This window comes from Phaenicophaeus curvirostris, chromosome 1 (genome assembly GCF_032191515.1).
Source record: "Phaenicophaeus curvirostris isolate KB17595 chromosome 1, BPBGC_Pcur_1.0, whole genome shotgun sequence".
In the NCBI taxonomy this organism is placed as follows: Eukaryota; Metazoa; Chordata; class Aves; order Cuculiformes; family Cuculidae; genus Phaenicophaeus; species Phaenicophaeus curvirostris.
This window is the reverse complement of record NC_091392.1, coordinates 142802332-142826149: the sequence shown is the minus strand read 5'-3', so window position 1 is coordinate 142826149 and position 23818 is coordinate 142802332. Positions and strand designations below refer to the sequence as shown.

Here is a 23818-nt window from a genome sequence, read left to right as displayed (position 1 = left end):
TCTGAAGATCTGGCTCGCTGATTTCATCAGAGGAAAGATTAGGAATGAAATCAAAATGAGAGATTTGACTGTGGTCATACTCTAATTTTATTTGTGTTTTAGAAAGACTGAATTATTTTTCTTGGGTTTTACTGAAATTGAACCCTTTACTTCCTACTTATAATGGGCAATTTTATAAATGCTCCATGACTTTTGCAATATTTAATAAAAACATTAGGAGTCAGTTTTAAGCAGGCCTTTCGAACATACCCAGACCAAATTGCATGGACTCCACTTTTTCATGTTATATATCTAGTGCCCTTCCATGGCACTTCAGACCTCCCATTAATCTTCCCTGTCTCACACAGGTTGTATCTGTCCAACTCTCCCAAACAACATGTGGACCAAATCTTCTTACAGAGGAAATGCTGAATTTGCAGCTCACAGTAATTCCTATGTTTAATCTCTCTCCTGAGCCTCCCTTTGAAGATGAGACAGTATCCCTTTTTCAATCTCCTCACAGATTTCCACTTTCTCTTCATGGCTGTCCCCAAGGATTGCCTGTAGTTCACACCAGCCACCAGTCAGTTTTGGAGATCCCACCCTCTTACCACTCTGCAGTGCAGAAGCAGGTCCCACACCTCCATCGTCCTGCTTCAAGAACCTATGTCAACTCTGTGGCCTTAAGGACTATATAACATGGGCACTGATTCTGTCTTCAATTAAATTTCATGTGCAACTGGGTGGCTTACAGTGCAATCTCACACCTGATTTTGTATGCTAACTCTTCTGCTTAAAATAACGTTTTCATTGTGATTTATGGTATGTCAATATAACTTACTACAGGATTGAGATCTGGCACAAGGCTTTTGCTTATAAACTACACAGAGCATTTCCTCTTTTGGTGGAACTGAGTTTATTCATTGATTTTCGGGTACAGAACTGTATTTCATTACTTATTAAGTGTCAGTACAAACACCAATTACTACTCTCTTTTAATAATGTGCCACTGCTTTCATAAAAGGAAGCTGTATAATTTGTGTGGCACAACGAGGAAATGGAAACAGAGCTGAAGTTCCATAATGCTTAGTACAATTTCAGTATAGATGATTCATTGTGACCTGCTAAACACAAAAGCTGCAAAGAGGAGAAAAGGTGGGGAAAGGGCTTTTTAAGTTTTTCCTCTGGTGGCAGTTTCAAATTTGTTAGTTTAGATGCTACCTGTCCTGGGTGAAGTCATATCTTACACTTAAAAGTCTTTTCTGGACAAGGACATACAAGCACTTAATAGTAATATAAAAAAAGAGAAATAGAAAGGTGGCACTGGTATGGCTAATTCTTACCTTTCTGACTCTTACAGCAGCATTTACAGAGCTTGAGTTGGACAGGTAAGCAAGCTCTAAGTGGAGGAGAGGGAAACTTGAAGAAAACATGACTGAACTTGGTGCATTTCTCAGCTGTGGATTTGAGTTTAGTGTATTTGTAAGGATGGGTTTATGGACTTTTGGACTCAAATCACCCCTTTGGACAAAATCTGCTCACCTACGGTTTCAAGACAGATGACAGTGGCAATGCTGCTTCCATTTTGCAGAACAGAGCTCCATCAGGGGAACCAGGTGTCTGTGATTTCAGACTTTATCCAAAACGACTTAAGATCACAACTTGTTGCTTTTCCTACCACTACGGAGACCCAGCATTGAGACTGGAGTATAGGCACACAGATCCAAATGGAAAGCAGCTTAGTATGAGGGCTGGGATAGCATGTGCTCCAACCCATGTCTCCCTGCTTATTTCTTGGTTTGTTGTTTTTTGTCAAATGCTTTTCTGTACAACATATAGGTGGGTGCTCTACAAAAAGCTGGAAGCAAAACAGAGGGCCCCTCTTTCATGCTAGCCAGCAGGTTATGAAGTTAGGCTCCCTTTACCTTTTGTCCCAACATCTTGTTCCCTATCTGCACTGCTAGTCCAGCTCCAGTGTGATGAGTGGTCCACTGATTTGGACACCCTCTGGCAAGGTGGGAGTGGGAAACAGAGTTTAGATGATCTACAATAAAGCTTCCCACTTGCTAAACTACAAGAACATTGTGTACATTCTTGCCATCCCATATTTTCAAATAAAAGGCATCCTGACAGCACTCCTGCTTGAAGAGTCCTCTCTGGATTGTACATACCAGTATGCCTCCTGTATCTGTACAAAACAACTGCAGGTGAGTGCTAGATGTCTACATGCTGAAACTATCAGAAGTAGCATGAGCTATGGACCACCACAGTAACTGAATTTAGCTACTTATGCAGAGCCAAAACCTGAGATGCCAAGAGATTTTCAAGTGCTGAAATTCTCCACTTAAGAATCCTTTTGACTTAAGTACCATTTCAGGCATCGTCAGTGACATTTATATGCCCTAAATATGCTTTTTTTTTTTTAAACACTTCCCTGGAATATCTCAACTATTCTAAGGTCAAAAAGCTCTACACAGTTGGTTGAAGTTACCAATCTGGGCACTCATGCGTCAAGTATTTCCTTCAGTGTTTCTTTCTTCTGGATTTAGGCCATAGCAGAGAACACAGGATGTCAATATCAGATTCCACCCATAGCATTGCATGTGCCCTACTATCGTCATTTAAATCCACATCCAAACCTCTACAAAGATCATGTTCCTCTCTTGTCTGCAGTGTTCTGTTGGAAAGAAAGCTTAATATAAACATATAAGAATTTGAGTCTTCTCTGAGCCACTAAGTACCTTGATAGAGCAGTTGAAAGTGATACAAGAATGAGTGCACTGGTCCCAAAAGGAAAATTGTGGTTTGGTTCATATTAGAGCCTTGTTATTTTCTCTGCAGCAGTGCACAAAGAGCCCTAGAGATGCAAACATTGCTCTTCTCTTCTCCTCATATGTCTAATGGCCTGGCTGGTGCCATCGTTTCTGTCTCTTCTTCTGACTCATACTCCTCTACTTCTCGCACAGTTAATCCAGATTTTGGTTTTACAGATAGATTTCCTGCTCCCGTGAAATGACACTGGCTGACTGAACTTCTTCTTCGACCTGACAGATTGGATGGGCCCATTTGTCTTTCCAAGCGTGCCATTGGAATCAGCTCTTCCCAGTGGTGCCTTTCTTTGAGTGGCCGTAGCCGGGGATGGGTTCTCATCGTGGCTGGGAAAGCAGCATCAGAGCCACTTCTGTGGCGATCTGAAGGAAAATAGACAATTAATTCACATTTTGAAGAAGAGAAAAGAGAAACACCATGTTATTGTCAAGATGAGTTAAAGGATATTCAATACAAAAATGCATTATGGTTTTAAACCCTGGAACATAAGCATTTAAAACAATTTCTATAGAATAAGATGGCAGTCAAGAACTAAAAATAGCTCTAAATTTTTATTTTGATTCCAAAGTTGGTGTTTGAAAGATTTTATTGATCTTGCCTCCACCCCGAAACTCCAGCGAATAAGCACATTCAGCTATCTTTTAGTGCCTCACAGAGCTGCTCAAAGCCTTCACATTGCTGCTTTATGTATAATAGCTCTCAATTGTCTAAAAATTTCACAAGTCTACCTAGTCCCATGGCTGAAAAGCATTGTGAAACCCACAGCAGGAAACAGAAAAAGTGACCAAAGAGAAGACTACAGTGCCACTGAAAGTCAAGTTTACCAGTCACCTGGGATTAACAACTGGGAAGAAAACAGTTTCACCTGAAACCAGGAGTTTGACTCTAGGGCGCTTTGATTACATTGGGTGTGTCAGACCTGCTCCTACCAGCTTTCTTTGCAACAAGTACACAATAAAAATTTGTCTGCAATAGGCCAGGAACTGGCTGTCTCATTTTGTTGAGTATACAGAATATACTTTTTTTACTTTTCTTAAAGTCACTTGTAGTCTGACTGTGCAGTAGCAAATAAGTTAATTCAAGAAACAGCACCTAACAAGCCAGGAGATCTTAGAAGATAAAAACAAATGTCCATGAATAATGAAATTAGACTATATTCTGCTGCAATTAAAGCACATGTTTATTCAGTATAGTCACCCAGTCAAAATTTATCAAGTTAGTGCAGATAAATAACTTCTAAACTATTTCAGGCAAATGTTTACTTCACAGTTCGTGCAAAGTAAAAGCGTGTGCACTAGCACTTGCCTTTACTGAACAAAGCCACAGATTTCTTTAACAGTAGAACCTGCTTCTGTTAGGCCATATGGGAATACCACACCACCAGCAAATAAAATGTGAAAGTTATTCTCAGATTTGAAGGGCTTCTACTTAGCCCTTTGGGGGCATCACTGCTACAAAGTATGAATGATATATACTGTCAAAGAAATAATTCACTTGTATAAATGGCAGAAACAGCTGACAGGCAGTTTAAGGATCTAATTGTAGTCATTTCTGACCTCTTAGTGACTATATATAAAGGCTAAACCAAACTTGCAGGCAAGTGCAATTCATCTCATCCTAGAACAGCTTATGAAAGGAGTTTAGTTTTATTACTACAGAAACATCCACAGAGAACAAGCTGTGAGTAGGGAAGAAGAGACCAGCTGCATGGTGACAATGTCTGCCAGGATTTTTTGTTAGATTATATGATTAGAGACTAATTTCCACAAACACAGAGGAGCCTCGAAGCACATGGGCAACTGGAAGAGGCCCCAGTAGCCCAGCCAGAGGAATGAGCCTGAGCTTCAATCCTGATCTATCATGGGGGTGATCAACCCCATGGGCAAGATGAGACCCACAATGATGGGGGACATCATGGAGCGAGATGGCAGAGTACAAGACACATTATTGGGATGTCTGGGGAGAGCATTTTGGGATCATACATGAGTTATGATGGGGTATTTAGGGCACGAAACAAAGATAGGGAAATAAAGGGATCAGGATAGTTCGGGGAGTGACAAGTGCAAGAAAACAGAGGAAAAAAGGGGATAAAAAGGGCTGGTCAGTACATGTGTCTGCCAATGCTCTTTGCCTCATCAGTGCATTCTTTCCTGTTTCCCCATGTTCTTGGGTGAACAGCTCCCCATACTGTATGCCTGCATGTGTGGAGGCCTGAATGCCAGCATCTGAATGCTGAATGCCAGCAAGAAGGATGTTGAGGCTCTGGAGTGAGTCCAGAGAAGAGCAATGAAAATGGTGAAGGGGCTGGAGAACAGGCCTTATGAGGAGTGGCTGAGAGATCTGGGGTTGTTTAGCCTGGAGAAGAGGAGGCTGAGGGGAGACCTCATTGCTCTCTACAACTACCTGAAAGGACGTTGTAGAGAGGAGGGTGCTGGCCTCTTCTCCCAAGTGACAGGGGACAGGACAAGAGGGAATGGCCTCAAGCTCCGCCAGGGGAGGTTTAGGCTGGACATTAGGAAAAAAATTTTCACAGAAAAGGTCATTGGGCACTGGCAGAGGCTACCCAGGGAGGTGGTTGAGTCACCTTCCCTGGAGGTGCTTAAGGCATGGGTGGACAAGGTGCTAAGGGGCATGGTTTAGTGTTTGATAGGAATGGTTGGACTCGATGATCCGGTGGGTCTCTTCCAGCCTGGTGATTCTATGATTCTATGATCTGGAGAGACTGGGCTGTGTGCATATTGTGTGGGTGGGTATGTAGTTTCAAAGTCACTAGCAATCATCAAAACAGCAGAGTAGCTATCATGCAGGGTAATAGGCTTAGGAACCAAGGGTTAAAGTAATTGCATGCCTGGGGCATAAGGTCTGGGAGCTGACTACTAGGGGGGTCAGGAGGTCCAGACTAGTGACTGAAGAGACCATTGGGTCTGTGGTTGGCTACTGGTAAGACCATAATCTGGCACAGGTACCAGAGAGACATATTGTCACATATGTGTCCCCGTGTGTGAGGCAAGGGGAGACCAGGGGATCCAGGAGCCCACTATGTGGGAAATGGGGTGTCCAGGACCAGCTACTGGAAGGATCTACAGTGCATGGGCTGGAGTTGAAGAGTGGCTGGGCACGTGTATATGTATGTGTGCATGTGCATCTGTGTAGGCCTGGGTATCAGCAGCTGCTGTGGGGCTGTGTTCCCAGGGGTCACACACAGTCTTCCAAACCCTAACCTTAACCTTACCCTTAACACTAACTGCAACCACAACCCTAACTTTAACTTCCCTATGCAGAGATGTCCCCATGGAGAGTCAGCTGAGTAGAGCTGTCCCATGGAGAGTCATCCTCTGCAGAAAGTTGGCCGTGGAGAGTAGTCTGCACAGAGTTCTCCCTTTCCTTCTTGGGAATACTTGCTCAGCCTCACTAGCAGGATCTGGCGGCATGGAGCTGCAGCAGACTCAGGTTCAGCAACTCTTAACAATTTCACATGCAAACGCGTCTGTGGGGCTGCAGGGAACAAATAATTTGCTTTCTTGTGCTTACATGAACGCCCTCATGGCCAGGGTAAACAGAATGTGATCCACAGCAAGGATCACAGAAATATTTGTGCAAGAGGGAAAAACAGAAAATGAGGCAGTGCTGGAATGACATGGAAACTGCTGCAGTAATGACATACAAAAAACAACACAGTGAACAACATAGATAAAAAAGATACGAGAGAAGGTTGTAGCTCAATTAAAGAGCCCAGGGACTTCCATGGGACTTTTCATAGCCTCATAGAATTATAGAATAATTTGGATTGGAAGATACCTTTAAAGGTCATCTAGTCCAACGCCCCTGCAATGAGTAGGAACATCTTCAACTCGGGTTGCTCATAGACTTGTCCAACATCACCTCAAATGTTTCTAGTGATGAAGCATCTACAACCTCTTTGTGCAGCCTGTTCTGGAGTTTGACCACTCTCATCATAAAAAAAGTCTTCCATATATCTAGCCTGAATCTACCCTCTGTTAGTTTTAAAACCGTCTCCCGTGTCCTATCACAACAGGCCCTGCTAAAAAGTTGGTTTCTATTTTGCTTATAAGCCCCCTTTCAGCACTGAAAGACCACAATAAGGTCTCCCTGGAGCCTTCTCTTCTTGAGGCTGAACAACTACAATTCTCTCAGCCTTTCCTCATAGGAGAGGAGTTTCACCCCTCTGATCATTTTTGTGGCCCTCCTCTGGACCCATGCCAACAGGTCTTTGTCTTTCCAGTGTTGAGAGCTCAAGAGCTAGAAGCAGCATTCCAAGTGGTGTCTCACCAGAGCAAAGCAGAGGGGCAGAATCACCTCCTATTTATTTAGCACTGCTAAATCCACTGAGCAACTGTCCAAGCTACTTTCACTGCTGTTGCAGGATACAGAGTAAAGAACCTCCGTTACCTGTAAAAGTAACACGTCTGGATTTTCGTCCGGTGGGCTGGCTGGGGCCCTGAGGCAAGGAGAGGTAGCGTACGCTTGTGGTGCTAGCCTGTGTATGGAGAAACTTGTTCAGTACCCATGACTGCTTCCACAATTTGCACTTATTTGGTGGGATGATAAAAAGGGGTGATTATATCTTTCTTCTGCTGTGCCTCTGCATCTTTACAGCCAGATTTCGAGAGGTGTGAATAAGATCAATGTTTGGCTTGGATGGTTGAACTCAACACAAGATCCAGTGAAAATGTCTGTATCTGGTATAATACCCATAGCAGCTTTTTACAGTCAGTGGAGAGAAATATGTTCTTCTAAGATTCACATTTCTTATTTCAGATGACAACTTTAAATAAAATCAACATATCCAGTAAGAACTTATTTCTCCTCCTTAACTGTGATTAGCTCAGCTGTAGATGTCTACATTATCTAATGCGTACTTTCGGTCAGACACATCCTACTCTTACTGATCAAGGGCCCAAACTATCAGTGTCAAGGACTTTACATCAGGCCTTTTGTCATTATACTATGTTTTGCACATGCCAAAACAGTGTAAGTTACATTATCTTACTAATTATAGACATAGTAGCTGATTTCTGACCAATGTATAGAGGTGGGACACAAAAATATTGCTCTCCACATGCTACGTGAAGCCCTTTCTTCTTAGATGCTCCATGAGGACACCAGGGAAAGTATCCATTGCAATTATTGCAAAAAGCATATAATAATGGGTGTGCGTCTCTTTCCTTATTTACAGAGAAACAGAGGCATTTTTCATATGAATAGTAGTTTACACAACATGTACCGGTCCACCCCAAGGTAAGCTGTTTCCCTTCCTGCCACTCTGCCTCAGGCTGTGCTGCCGACGAATTAGGATTTCTTGGGCTTGTTTCTCATTCGTGTTGGAAGGCAGGTTGTGTCGGTTGTATGCTGGTGCCTGAAACAGAAAATGCACCCAGTTGACTTTCTTTGCACTTTCAATATTAATAAACCTTGCACAGTCTGGTCGATTACAGGGCTAAGGGGAAACCTGCTCTAACTTGGTCACTGACTTACTGCAGGTCTCTTTGGTATCACATGGAAAAATGCAGCCTCGCACTAACCTCATTGCCACAAAGCAAGACTGGAGGAAGCACAAACACAGCTGTAAGCTTTGGGCCTCAAGGGCTGCATTTTGATGCCATTTTTAATAGACTCTTGCCTTTCCAAACTGCACCATAAAAATATACCTACCTACAAGGCTGTTAGTATCTCAGGGCTTCTCCTCCCTTGGTCATCCCTCTTCTCATCATCTCATCTTCGCATCATCATAGTATAACTGGGAGCTATAGATCTGGGGCAAGTCCCAAGAGAGGTAGCTGGTTAACCCACCACTGAATCTTGGTACTAATTACTGATCCAAGAAGCAAGGTGCAGATATATCAGAGAGCAGACTACGTTAAGAAGAGTGCATCTCCAGAATGAGATGCATAGCTATTTCCTTTCCATACTTGGACAAACTATACCTTAATATTACTCTATAACTGAGCATCTTTAAGGACAAGCTTATTAATCTATTGCAGACATGTTGTGAAATGACAGAAATAATTATCTGCCTTATGAAGCAAAAATCAGTTTACAAGCCCTCTTAAAAAAGCAGAATCTGATCTCAGTCTCACTTGTAAGGGTCCTTGTAAAGTTGGTCTGGGGAGCTGGAGCATTACCAGGCCTTCAGAGTTGAAAGTGAAGTATTAGAAGTGGCATTATTTTACTTGCAATTTTTCATTTTCAACAGCACACATTTCTCAATACCACATAGGAAGTGATTGGTGCAAACAGTCATTACTGTAATGGATTCTGAAGAGACAGAGTTCATTTCAGTGATCTGAGAGCCAGCCATATATGCAAATTGTGGCTGGTAAGATAAGAAATTAATGTCATAAGTATAATTGGCCATGGCAAATCAAACAATATTAGGAATGAATATCATATTAATAATGACACATTTAAAAGAGCAGGGCCCAGCATTTTCTAGCAAATGTGTGTTAGGTGAGTTATCTCCATTTATCTGCAGAATTTCAAGGTTACTGCAACATTTACCACTCATCGCTGTACGAGAGCACTCAGTTGTATATTTGGAGACTAAGATTGGATTAAGTAGATATTATATACCAAGCTGCATCAGAATCAGTCCAAACTTCTGCAAAACAAATCCCTGCTGGAGGATTAACACCCTCGTTTTAGGAGGGGAAAATAGAATCATAGAATCATAGAATCACCAGGTTGGAAGAGACCCACCGGATCATCGAGTCCAACCATTCCTATCAAACACTAAACCATGCCCCTTAGCACCTCGTCCACCCGTGCCTTAAACACCTCCAGGGAAGGTGAATCAACCACCTCCCTGGGCAGCCTGTTCCAGTGCCCAGTGACCCTTTCTGTGAAGAACTTTTTCCTAATGTCCAGCCTAAACCTCCCCTGGCGGAGCTTGAGGCCATTCCCTCTTGTCCTGTCCCCTGTCACTTGGGAGAAGAGGCCAGCACCCTCCTCTCTAGAACCTCCTTTCAGGTAGTTGTAGAGAGCAATGAGGTCTCCCCTCAGCCTCCTCTTCTCCAGGCTAAACAACCCCAGCTCTCTCAGCCGTTCCTCATAAGGCCTGTTCTCCAGCCCCTTCACCAGCTTCAAAAACCTGTAAAGTGAAGCTCTGGAGGCGGTTGGGTTTGGGTTTTCTTTTCGTCCTTTCTCCTCCTGTGACACGGGCAAGCTGCGACTCCCACGCAGACCCGGGGTTTGCCAGGATTTGCGCTCAGCCGACTTTGGGCCACGCAATGTTTACCCGTGGCCGGTCCACCCACCTCCACGGGGTGTTTCACCCCCGATGGCCGCTTGCCAGCCCCACCGAGCCCCGCACCCGTGCTCGCAGCCGGCCCCCATCCCGCTCTCGGCCCCAGGCCCCGCCAGGCTCGAGCGGGGACCTCAGCTCCTCTCCGCCCGGGACGGAGGCAGCCTCAGAGTCACGGGGAGCTGAGTAACGGGGGAAGCCCGACCTCTACAGCTCAGTCACAGCTTTGCCTGCCTTTCCCCGCTACCGGCAGAGTGGAAAAAAACCTGCGCTGCTATTTCTCCACCCAAGAGCGAGCCCGGAGCTAGAGCTCTTTCCCCTTCTTCGCTCCCTTCCTTTCCCTGTTCAGCTCCCGGGTCGGATCACAGAATCATAGAATCACTAGGTTGGAAAAGATCCACAGGATCATCGAGTCCAACCATTCCTATCAAACACTAAACCATGTCCCCTCAGCACCTCGTCCACCCGTGCCTTAAACACCTCCAGGGAAGGTGACTCAACCACCTCCCTGGGCAGCCTGTTCCAGTGCCCAATGACCCTTTCCGTGAAGAATTTTTTCCTAATGTTCAGCCTAAACCTCCCCTGGCGGAGCTTGAGGCCATTCCCTCTTGTCCTGTCGTGTGATCCCACAGTCCCCACCAGCGTGACCCCAGGGCTGGTCTTGGTGCTACCACCCACCGTGGCTGATATGGGGAGGGCAAACAAGAGCGTTCGGTCTGCAAATAGCGTGCGATAGCAGGTGGCTTACGCACCCTTTGTCGCACTTGATATAGATTATGTGCCAGGACATCTCTCATGGACTCCAGCTCTGCAGGGGACAACCGGTGTGCACGCTGGTTACTACCACTTCTGTAAATAAAAGAGAAGTTTAAATAGGATATTAATGAGTTGATAAATACTATTCACATGAAATGATGCATGATCTGTTTTTAATGTTAGGGACGGAAGGCGATGAAGGACTTTTCAGTCACCGTGAAACTCTCAAAAGATGAATAGAAAAAAAAAGATTTTGCTCTTTCCTGGGTTTTATCAATATACTAGCTAGTCAATAATGGGCACTAAACTTTCATACAGCTGACAGCAGAAATTCTCCTTGTGTTTCTCAAAGCTTCATAAGGAAGTTCATATTTAAGGATTAGCTTGGGTAACGAGCAGCTGTATGTTCAGGAGGCACTGAAATTTTCTGCCTCTGTCTGAATATGTTCATCAGCATGGTCTAGCAGTCTGAGCCTTGCAGTCCTACGGGGTTTAACTCCTTTGAGAAAATGCAACAAATCCTTAAGAAATAAAGCTGATAATGATTCAGGGGCTTGGGATATTTGCGCTGTGGTGAGGAGAACGTATAGGGTTTCCTAGATACCAGGCCTGTTTCTCCACTTAAAATAAAAGAACTACCTAAACGATAGTCATCTTTGTTTTTTAACAAACTGGGACAAGAAGCTCACAGTCACGTGTAGCTGCCTGGTCTCTTCAGCAGCAAAACAATGGACGAGGACTGCTGTGAAATGTTAGCTGGTTTTGCTAGATCAGTTCAAATGTGTGAGATTTAGCATTTAGCTTAATTCCCAAGAAAAGAAAGGGAGACAGATAGTGATCATCCAGAATGAATCAGTCTGAGTTCATCTTGTTGTTGCTGGTTTTTGCCTTTCTCCATTTTGCTTTCTTGTCTCTTTTTTTTTTTTTAAGCAATGTCCTTAAATTGTTACTTGTAAGTTGTGTGACTAAAGAATAGATTAGGATCAATGTACAGTATTGCCAGAACTTTGTGTGCATTTATTCGTACTACCTTTAAAATAAATTAAAAAAAATCAAGATTACCACTGGTTTTTGTGTGACCAGCAGGTCAAGGGAGGTAATTCTCCCTCTGTACTCGGCACTGGTGAGACCACTTCTTGAATACTGTGTTCAGTTCTGGGCCCCTCACCACAAGAAGGATGTTGAGGCTCTGGGGAGAGTCCAGAGAAGAGCAACAAAGCTGGTGAGGGGGCTGGAGAACAGGCTTTATGAGGAGCGGCTGAAGGAGCTGGGATTGTTTAGCCTGGAGAAGAGGAGGCTGAGGGGAGACCTCATTGCTCTCTACAATTACCTGAAAGGAGGTTGTGGAGAGGAGGGTGCTGGCCTCTTCTCCCAAGTGACAGGGCACAGGATAAGAGGGAATGGCCTCAAGCTCCACCAGAGGAGGTTCAGGCTGGACATTAGAAAAATATTTTTAAAGGAAAGGGTCATTGGGCACTGGAACAGGCTGCCCAGGGAGGTGGTTGAGTCCCCATCCCTGGAGGTGTTTAAAAGATGGGTGGATGAGGTGCTGAGGGGCATGGTTTAGTGTTTGATAGGAATGGTTGGACTCGATGATCCAGTGGGTCTTTTCCAACCTGGTGATTCTGTGATTCTGTGAATTGTAGGACCATCATGAGCTGCCTGGACTATACGTTTTACCACTTCCTACCATCAAGTGAACAGTGAGCACTGATGGCCTGGCTCTGTCCAAAGTCCCTGAAATATAATAATTAATCCTTGATATATTTCAAGGTTTTAGAATGTGTTTGCATTCTGCATCAGACCAAATCTGCCTATTTTTTCGTACAGTAGAAATCATACAGTCATAGAATATCCTGAGTTGGAAGGAACCCAAAGGATTATCAAGTTCAACTCCTGTCCCTGCACAGGACAACCCCAGCATTCACATCATGTGTCTGAGGGTGTTGTCCAAATGATTCTTGAAAACATCCTGATGCCATGAGCTGTTCCCTGGGAAGCCTGTTCCAGTGCGCCACCACCCTGACTGAGGAATCTTTTCTTAACATTCAACATAAACTTCCCCTGGCACATCTTCCTGCCTTTCCCTTGGGTCCTATCTCTGGTTGCCAGAGAGAAGAGATCAGCGCATAGGACTGGGGTAACCAATAGATTGAGAATCTCACTGAGGCATGAAAGACCCATGAGTCTGCCACTAATCGACTGGCAAGCCAGAGTGAAAGAAAAGGACTCAGTTTCTGGATCTGACCATAAATCTTATCCTGCCCCTGACAAATCCTTCCTAACAAATTTGTAATTGACATTCATTAGTTCTCAACAGCAGCACAACCAACAAAGCTAGATGTCTACCAGCAGGGGAAAAAGGACTATCACCACCACCCAATTCCAGGACAGCTGGGTGGGTTCATTGGCTGGCTGGTTTGTTGGCTGGTGTGTCACATGTTTTCAGCCCTCTGGGATAACACTGGGAAGATCCACAGATCCCACCAAGTTTCCAGTCTTAGGTGTAACGTGCCTTTATTCCACACTGGATTTGATGTGTTACAGGCTGTGGGGCAGCCCATGTATGCTAATTTCCACAGCAGGGAAACAAGACTCTTTGTTGTCAGCAGCCCCTAGCTGCTGTCCCTTTGGACAACAGACAAACTCTAAGTACACCTGGGAAAGCAACCACCAGCACAAGCCCTGCAAACTGATGGTAATCTAGCCTGTCAACAGGTACTCATCTATAAAATGCAGTCTTGGCTCATTTGTGTAATGCAAATGAAACCGCCACCATTGATGCAAGTGGCTTTGACATCATAGGGAATAACTGTCTGTCTGGTCTACACTTCACTGAATGTCTCCACAGGGTCTTTATACCTTATCATTGGGAACAAATAGGGGAAACAGCGAGCAGAACTCAATGGGAAGACATCACATCATCTCTTTACTTTTCCAGTTGCATACCTGACTCCCTCCACATACCAGCACAGAAATGGTCCTAAGTAATTTAAAGGCTTATTGTTTTGTTCTTAAAGCGACTTAAATAAAATTCCCTGAGTTTCATCTGAGCTGGGATAGCAAGAGAACAAAGAGCATAAATATAGTCTATATTGTTCTGGAGCACAAATAAAAAAATGTGTATTGTTTTCATGGGGTTAGATATTAACCTACCCAACTGATAACAATGCACAGGTATGGTAGTAAAGAACAGATTGTTTGTACATTTTGCAATATACATAAAAAAGGACTTTAAAAAAAAAAACAGACAAGTTTGGTGTGTTGCTAAACTCATAAAGCAATCCTTATTGAAACTTATTTCTTTGTTCTCACTGAAACTTCCAGCATGTTACAACAAAGCAGAGCACAAGAGATAATATTTATGAAGAAAATACTTAGATGATAATATGCCATGAAAACTGACTATGTCTCTGAAATTAGTATCTTTCTTCTTTAGGCATGAGGATAGTTGATACATGGAGGAGATAAAATGCCTTCCACGAACTTTGTAAGATTATTTTTATATATTATATCTGAAGTTTTGAACTTTGTGAACTCTCCACTAATTTTCAACAGTCCTGTGAAGGAAGTAATGTTCATCAGGCACACCTCTTGCACAACTGCACCACCACAAATGACAACATGGCACTTTATTCTTTTTGTGCTGTACTAATACATTCTAAATTTACTCTTACCAAAGTCAATATTGTAGTAATACAACACCAACATTAGGTAAGCTCAGAGTCAAAACATCTCTCTCCAGTGAACATATACCCCCACTGCTCAGTGACCCACCCCCCGGGCACAAATAAACAGCCATTCAAACATGGGTTTGATAATATCTGCTGAGCTGTGCTTTTTTTAATTTTAGGGGGCTTTCAAATCCTTGTTTCTAAGGCTTACATTCTGCAAACCATCATAACAAAATGCTTTATTTTCATTCAAATGTGGATTCTTTGTTGTACAGTCCATGGGCAAGTTTCTCCAGTCTGCACTGGAAATACTTATATTGCACACCTACTCCACCTGCAGGAATCCCACCAGCATGAATGCAGTTTCTGAGAATAATGATAATTCACAGTGATGGAGATCTGCCTTGATTGTTATAGAGCACTTCCCCTCATGTGCCTAAAGGCTACTAAACTGATCAGAAGTGCCAATGAGAGTTTTCTTACTACTGTGGCACTACAAATATTGCTGGAATGTGATTTCAAATCTCCACTTGCTTTTGGCCAGATTTTTGAATCCTTGCTGAGGACAGGGACTTAAGTTATAAGCTATTTCAATTATAACAATAAAAAAAAATTACAAATGCTTCTATTTAGAAGCCTTTCAATCTTAAGTAGGTCCACTTATTTGATAGCAGAATGGAGGTGTGAGAACTGCTGCATTGGCTCAGAACAAAGGTCTCACAAGCTCGCTATCCTGTTTCCTTCGGTATTCAAGTTCATATACCTATTGAAGAACAGAGCTAGGAAAACATTCATTTTCCTTGAACAATCTCACAGCCTTCAAGGATCAGAATGTTTCTGAGCCACATGTTGCAATTTGTTTTTTGAAATTTACGTTTGTTTTTTAAAAACTCTGCTTCAGTAGGAGAACCTGTGCATCAGAGGTTGACACATAGTAAAATTTAATTACCGCTGGAGTACAACTGGCCAAAATAATTCTGCTTATTATAGAATAATTTTCAATCAAAATTCTCAGCTCAGGAGACAATTTCTGAACTACAATAAAGCAATTTGTCTTATTTTCTCTCTTCTTCAAGAAAAGAGGAGGAATGTGTTTTGATTGCCATAGATTTTCTACCAACCTTGCACATTTTCTCTTGGCTCAGAACAGTTAAGGGAATACAGCAGACAGAAAGGAGCCTAACAGACACACAATCTGTTTTTTAATATGATCAGTTCAGCAAAGAATGATTTTGAAAGGTAAGGGCTAGGTCTTATGCTGCATGTTGACATCAGTATCAAGAAAGAATCTTGACATGATTAAGATAAAGAGTTTCAAAAGAGATTTTTATTTAACAAATGCTATTTGAAATTTCTGGTGTGGGTTGAGATGAACATTCAAGAAAATACGCTGGGTCCTGTCAGAAGCAGCAGGAAAGTGTCCACTGTACCATCAGTGGACACAGGTAAACTGACAGATGTGATCTGTCTAGACTTCTGTAAAGCCTTTTACACAGTCCCCCACAACGTCCTTCTCTCTAAATTGGAGAGATATGGATTTGATGGGTGGACGGTGCAGTGGATAAGAAACTGGTTGGAGGGTCCTATTCAAGGAATAGTGGTCAATGGCTTAAAGTTCACTAAATCACTAAACCATGCCCCTCAGCACCTCGTCCACCCGTGTCTTAAACACCTCCAGGGAAGGTGACTCAACCACCTCCCTGGGCAGCCTGTTCCAGTGCCCAATGACCCTTTCTGTGAAGAATTTTTTCCTAATGTCCAGCCTAAATCTCCCCTGGCGGAGATTGAGGCCATTCCCTCTTGTCCTGTCCCCTGTCACTTGGGAGAAGAGGCCAGCACCCTCGTCTCTAGAACCTCCTTTCAGGTAATTGTAGAGAGCAATGAGGTCTCCCCTCAGCCTCCTCTTCTCAAGGCTAAACAATTCCAGCTCCCTCAGCTGCTCCTCATAAAGCCTGTTCTTCAGCCCCCTCACCAGCTTTGTTGCTCTTCTCTGGACTCGCCCCAGAGCCTCAACATCCTTCTTGTGGTGAGGGGCCCAGAACTGAACACAGTATTTGAGGAGCGGTCTCACCAGTGCCGAGTACAGAGGGAGAATAACCTCCCTGGACCTGCTGGTCACGCCGTTTCTGATACAAGCCAAGATTTCTATTGAAGTCATAAAATTCCCTGGATGTTTCGTCATTTTTTCCCCCTTCCTTCCTATCCCTACTCTGTAGAGGGTTAAGAGGTCAGTACTTACTGTAAAGGCGCTGTGGATAGTTTTGAAATTTTCATGCCACTCTCAGCCATCTCAATGGCCAGTTTTATCTCCATCTTTTTGTACAGTGACACAAGGCTGGATTTGGGCTGGTGTTCTCTAATTAAGATTTTCTTCAAATATTTATTGTCAAACTTTTTAAATCTGCAAAAGAGAAATTAAATAAAACTATAAAAAAGCGAAGTGTATGTTTATTTCTGTGGTACAAGCTGATCTTCATATAAATGTGCACATTTATAATTCAGCAGTGGCAAATGAATCCAAATTGGAGGCACCTGTGGACTCCTGAAGGCCTGTGAGTGGAGACCTTTAGGTGGACATTTGGCATGATCTACTGGTCCACAGAGATTGCAAAGCCCACCAGACAAAAGAAAGAAACAAGCTGTAATCAGAGCACAAAAGAGAGCTGGGTGTATGTTTGCATGTAACACCGCCACATTTGTCAGAAAATAATACGGCTAGTCTCCATGCTTTTGTACAAATGTTGTATTTTAGTAGGGCATAACAGCAGCAGCTGCTCTTACAGTAATCCTAGTCTATTCATCCAGACACCAAAGAGACTCTAAATGGTCCAGCAGTTACAGTAGTTTGGGCCCATTATGTTGCTGGCAGTTTTGAATCCTGACAATTAGAGTGGAGAAAATATATTTCTTTGCATTCTGAGTAACAGAGAAATTGAATGGACCACAAAATACCATGTGCTTGCACGCTGAAGATTAAAATAAAATATTGCTAATGTGTGGCACAATTTGAATGTGAATGTGTGCTTTGGAACAGGTATGTTCTTTCAGGCAGATGTTTAGCAGAACAGCAGCAGATCTTCTGATAAATTTCTTTCAAAAGAATCAGTTTACCACAGCAAGGTAATGTGCTCCACAACACCAGGAAAAGCACTACAGAGTTTGTACTTTTTTTCTTAACAAAAGCTAGTTTTTATACAGAGAGGTACACAAATGTTTCCACTGGGATTAGAGGTCTTTATGTTTTTCTGTGTAACAGAAAGTCTCCTGTGGTGTCATCACTTAGGTAATTAATTATGATATAAATATGCTAAACATCTTTAAAGTTGCCTAGAAAAGTCTATGTTTTGTTGTTTGATAACATTTTCTTACATTAAATATTTTCACTTACAAAGTGTTGTTTGAATCTGCCCCTGATCTTTTCGTAGCTATGAGGTAGATATGATATAAGGGCAAATCACATTTTCTCACTGACAGGTGGAAATACAGTAATTTCAATGGAATTACTGGTCCTACAGGGATTTATTTAGTTTATTGACTGCACAGACAGTGGTGTGGTCTTGTCGGGTGTCCTAAATCTATCTCTGTAGTGTTAGAGCCAAGAGGACATTTTAGCTGCTGAGTCTGGGTATACATCCTAGATACATCATTATTAGCTGTTGTGACAACAACTGGGTACCAACCAACTGCCTTCTTCCCAGACTCAATTCATGATTTCCACAGAGAGAAATCCAGTCATGGAAGCAGTTGCTGCATGCCCCAGCAGACCCCCAGCTGGATTACCTGGGTCCAGTGCTGAAAGGTGAGACAGAGGACACCAGCACAGAAGTCTCTGCATAACCTAAGTTTTAGTCCACAGCATCATGATACGATGTTTATGGAAGACACACCACCTTTCACATACTGAGGTAGTGGTGACACAGCTCCCTTAGGGAAAAGGTAAGGGAAATGGCACCTCAGAGTGGCAGATCCATCTCTTCTGGGCAGTGCCTGAATGAGCCACAAAGCTTCACAAAACAGTCTCATCCTGCTTACAGAAGACACAACACAGGTCCTTGTCCATCTAAGTGAAGAGCAGCTTGAAAGCATTTGTTTATGCTACTGGATATTTAAATTCAAGCATTCCCTTCAGTACTCTTGTTTTAAACTTTGCTGAGTATCTGCAAGGACCAATTATTGTTGAATCTGTATTCACCAACAAGGGATCATATTTGCTGTGGAGGCTTACAGCAAAGTCAGTGAGACATTGGCGCTATACATAGCTTCTGTTCTAAATCCAGACCTAAAGGATCACTGTCATGGATCTCAGATTTATGCCAAAGCTATGTGCACAGGCTGATGCCTGCAGCACGAGTTCACGTGGTGTGCTTTCCTTTCAGAAGGCTTATTTTCTGCTTGTTTGTGCAGAAGCAATTTAACAGGCAATATACAAGCACTGCACTCCCAAGAGATAATGGTTGCTCAGGAGTTCACTTTAAGAAGAGATATTGCACACATCCCCAATATTTTCATGCTATTTTAGGTTTATAGGACACGAGATTGTTTTACTATTTTATTTACCTATTGTATTTTACATGATAGATAGGTTCTTTTATTATAGTAGTCTGCAATAAGAGATTCTTACTTATCTCTCAGCTGATAATGACTCCAGTGCCCACATATGTCTTCAATACCAGCCTTCAAGTGATCCATCAACTACAGAAACAAACATGAAAAAATTTAAGTGGCCATTATTAGAAAATAATGTCACCACAAATATGTAATTGTTGACAGGAATTTGAGATTTTTTTAATTGGGGGTCGCAAGTTAATTTTGAATGCTTCTAAAAATTTCTCTAAAAAATCAAGGAGAAAATCCCACTGTGGTGGCTCCTGTGCTTGACTGTTATGGCAACATTTTGATGGAGGTGACAAGCCTGTCGGCCTACTATCATCTTACCATCACCCATCAATATATAGGCCCAAATAAAGGTCGGTATTGAATGAAAGATGATACTGAGGATTTAAATTATCTGATTCTCTTTGTCTACTGAGACAACAAATTAAATTATTGGTTCTATCAACCAAGTTGCTCTTCTGCATGTGTGACCTCCCTCAGAAGGTCACAGGTCCAGATACTGCACACCTAAACCTTTGCCTTGACCAACATGTCCTCTGAGGCTTTTGCAAATCATGAGAGTAGTAAGTTCATCACTGCTCATTACCAGAATTTTCAGTTATTTTATTTATGTTTCCATTGTAGAAACAGTCAGAAAAATGACCAGTTCTAATACACATATTGTTATAAGTGATGCTTTTACCACAGAAATTTCTTTCAAAGTTAAGTGTAAAGGTTAAAATAGTAAGAATTAAATGCACTTCAAATTCAAACCAGTTGAGATATAATTTTAATTTTAATTTTACTAATGTCTTTGCATGTGCTTAATTTTAAGGCACAATGTTTCTGTTACTTTCAAATCTACTTCCTCTTGTAAATATGAAAGCATGTACTTACATTTTGTACAGTATTGTCAGTTTGAGCATCTTTTGGTTATTTTTATACGATAGTAATTTGAGAACTAAAGCAAATGTTTGAGAGAGGGAAAGAATAATTTTAAACTACATTTAAATTAAATTTGCAGACCAATGGTTCAACTCATTTTAGTTCAATAAAACTTGATTAAAGACTCCTAAGTTGCCAGTGTGTCTAGGACCAGTCATCACATGGCAACAAAGATATCTGACAAATCTGGCTAGGAAGGATGGCAAGTGCATTTTGTTAACACTGCCTTTATACTTCTATCCTGTCATGGTCACCAGTATCAAGATGTATGGGTCTTGCAATGTCATGACAAGCGCAGTACTTTATAATGTAATACTCACTGTGTATACAAATGATACATATATATTAGATTATTATGCTTAGAATTTCCTCCAAATGTTGTTAAAAGCATACAGTGTTTGAATCCACAAATGTCACTGCAACCAAAAGCTTTCCTTTGTCTGGCTCTTTTGGAATACCATTTCTCTTCTTCTTAGGATATCAGCTACTGAAATAAAAAAAAAAAACTTACTCGCACATGAATTTCTTCATTGATGGACTCCTTTTTGTTGGTCTTTTTAACATCTAGATATTTGACCAATGGTCCAATTGTGATTCCCTGCATGTGGAACAATGAGTTGAAATGTTAGTTATCTTTTAGAAAATGCAGAAAGAAAGCAAAAAGGGACTTAATTTTATTCAATTAGGAAAGACCTATTACTTGTATGCAGAGCTACAGAAGAGTATTAAAACTCAAAACTTCAAAAAAATTGCGTACCAGTGTTTTTTAAAGCAAGATTTTGTTTATCAGTGTATTTTAACTGTGTAAATTAACCTGAATTATAAATCTGAATTATTCACTTTATTTTTCTTTAATATTCTTTTACAAATTATTTCAAAATGTTCTCATTTGTTCTCCAGTATTAATGAAGAAATTTTGGAAGCGTTAGGAACTGCATGTGACATTAATAGAAGAGATTTGGGGCAGAAAGTATTCCTTTCTCTGAATAATTTAAATACATAGGTTATTAATACAGGCTTTCTGAAAATGTTATTCAATAATACCTAAAAAGCACTGAAAAGGTAATTACACAGTGCAGTGCTAAATGTGGCTGTAAAATACAATAGTTTGACCTAGTTTAAGAGTAAATTCAATGCAATCTTCACTATGAAGCTTTCAGTAAACTCTATTACACAAAAGTAATCCATTAAGAAATATGCTTACTTGGATGAAAACAGTGAAATATATAACTACAAGAGTAGCAGTAATGAACAATTTTTTTCTTGGGAAGAGGTTCACTGGAAGCAAGAATGCAAGAGAGAAGCTGCTGGCTCCTCGAAGGCCACTGTAGGAAATAATAAGTTGGTCTTTGAAGGTAAAGGGGTATGTTCGGAACTTGTTACTGATGTAGAAGAGAGCAAATACACCTAGGAAGGGAAAAAACACAACTATTATTAAGCAAGGAGAAAAGGAAACTATTGTAAGCAAAACAACATTTGGCACAGGTAGCTATTGACAGATCTTTCTTTTTGACTTTGATTTCTTGTAGTTTCTCTTTTACCAACTGCTGAATCTATTTTGTGAGAAGTAATCTCCTAGAAAAGACTTATTGTGTCTCTAATTCTCTGTTTATTTCTCAAATTTCATTTTGCTTTGAATAAAAGTTAAAATTAATCAGTCACTCTGTAGGCGTGTAAGGACTGCAGCTTTACTCCTAGTCTTCATCTTTAATAAGAAACATGTACCTTATGTTTTGTATGGAAACTGTTAAGTTACTGAAGTAAAAGTTGACAAATGCTGAGAATTACTGGTGCTATTTTTACACAGCTGCCACTGGTAAACACAGTGGATTATTAGAAGCTAGGCCAGTAACAGCATCCTGTTATGTAGGTTGCTGGATATCACTTTTTTTTTTTGGCTACTTATAAGTATGCTAGACATCAGCTACTCAGACTGAAACTGCAAATGTGAGCCATTACCCTCAGGCCAACTCTCTTTATTCAAGCTTCAGAGTAAATGACATAATCATTCTAGCAAACAAATTTAGTGGAAAATATTTCATCCTTCCTCTGGAAAGCTCTAGCACTCCCCTTGGTGTCTGAGAGAAGGATGGACATGTGGCAGCGACATAGTTTTTTGTATCAGAAGAGTACTTTTTCTATCTTGATTGGAAGGATATTCCAATATAAACTCTGAAAGTATACCTTTAAAAACTCATAGGCCATGCTTGGCCTGGGATTAGCAAGAAAATAATTACTTTCTTTTTGCTGTTGACCCACAAGAATCATATCACCTCTACTGTTGAGTAGTCTTGTCATTCCTGTATAGTAGGGTTTTTCAGATGCATGTACTTGAACCTTCAAAGTTTTTTTTCTCCTTTTCCTCTTTTTTCTCTAGTTAAATGCCTTCCTCCAGGGTTCCCAGGCTTAAAAGTCAAAGGTCTTTAAGTATATATGGGCTCTGAGGGTCAAGTCAATATCTTCTTCCTGCTCCAATATTCTTTTTAAATGAGGGATAAGCCACCCAAGAGATTTAATAAATACCACCTTAATCTCAGGTGTTTGATGCCAAAATTTAGCTGGTCTTGTATGTTAGACTTAGAGTACTGTAAGATGTAAAGGACTTTTGGAGGTCATCTAGTCCAAGTCTTTACTCAAAGCAGAGCTAATTGCTAAAAGCACCAGTCAAGCCTTTAATACCGTTAAGAACTGAAAGCTGGGCCACTATTACAATATTGTATCATCCTCATGTTAAGAAATGGGATCCTACTGTCTAATCAGAATTTCCTATGTTCCACTTTGTGTCTGTTGCCTCTTGTCCTATTGATGTGCACCTCTGGGGAGTGTCTGGCTCCATCTTCTCTCTCTCCTCTGACTGGGTACTTCTCAAAAGCAATAAGGCTTCTCCTGTATCATATCTTCCACAGGCTGCATAGACCCAGCACTCTCAGACTCTCCTCGTATGTGCAGTTCTCCAGCCTCTGAACACGTTGGTGGCTTCTATTGCACTTGATCTAGAACATCCATGTTCTTCCTATACTGGGGAATGCAGAACTAGAGAGAGCATTCTGGAGACAGCACACAATTCCACCAGCAGCAAAGAGAGGGGAAGAAACACTACACTGGACCTCCTGGCTACACACTTTCTAATATAACCTAGGGCACAAGGACATAATTCTGGCTTGTGTTCAACCTGTTGTCTACCAGGCCAAGTCCTTTTCTGCAGAGCTGCCTACTAGACTCCAAGCCTTCGCTGCTGCATGGAGTTATTCCAACCCGTGTGTAAGGCCGTGAATGTGCTTTTCTTGAACTTCTGGAACTTTCTGTCTGCCCATTTCACCAGCTTGTCCGGGTCCCTTTGAATGGAAACCATCCAGACAATTGACTGCTCCCTGCACTTTGGTGTCAGCCAGAAACTTACTCAGTGTGCAATCCATTCCATCCTCCAGGTTATTAACAAAGAAATTAAAATACTATTAGCCCTTGTACTGGGTCCCTAGGGATGTCGTTTGCCACCAGCTAGACCAGTATTTTGAGCCCAGCAGCTCAGCTAATTCCCTTCCCACGTTCTCAATCACTTCAGTTGGGTAAAATCTACTCCTTGGAGTCCAAGGTTGTAATTCTGCTGTTTGTTGGCTTGCTCACTCTCAGGAATTTAGCATTCACAGTATCATGGCCACTGCAGTTAACGGTACCCTCAGTCTTCATATCTTCAGCCATTTCTTCCTTCTTTGTGACTGGTAGAGAAGACAAAGCATATTCTCCAGTTGATTTATCAGGCAATCACCAGCAACTGGCACTT

General features: G+C 41.8%; 1 protein-coding gene across 2 annotated transcripts in view; it reads right to left on the bottom strand.

Annotated features, from left to right (window-relative positions):
- Nucleotides 1-889: 889 nt before the first annotated feature.
- Nucleotides 890-23818, bottom strand: part of SLC9A4 (solute carrier family 9 member A4) — a 37006-nt gene continuing 14077 nt past the window's right edge. The window contains exons 5-12 of one of the 2 annotated variants that reach the window (XM_069876761.1): nt 21242-21444; nt 20549-20635; nt 19121-19191; nt 16739-16900; nt 10822-10918; nt 8054-8185; nt 7219-7306; nt 890-3170 (exon numbers count right to left, since the gene is read on the bottom strand). In XM_069876761.1, the coding sequence (XP_069732862.1) occupies nt 2869-3170; nt 7219-7306; nt 8054-8185; nt 10822-10918; nt 16739-16900; nt 19121-19191; nt 20549-20635; nt 21242-21444 (1142 nt within the window). In that variant the 3' untranslated portion in view covers nt 890-2868. Of the gene's footprint in view, nt 3171-7218; nt 7307-8042; nt 8186-10821; nt 10919-16738; nt 16901-19120; nt 19192-20548; nt 20636-21241; nt 21445-23818 lie in introns of both variants that reach the window. The other variant, XM_069876770.1, reaches the window with a different exon arrangement.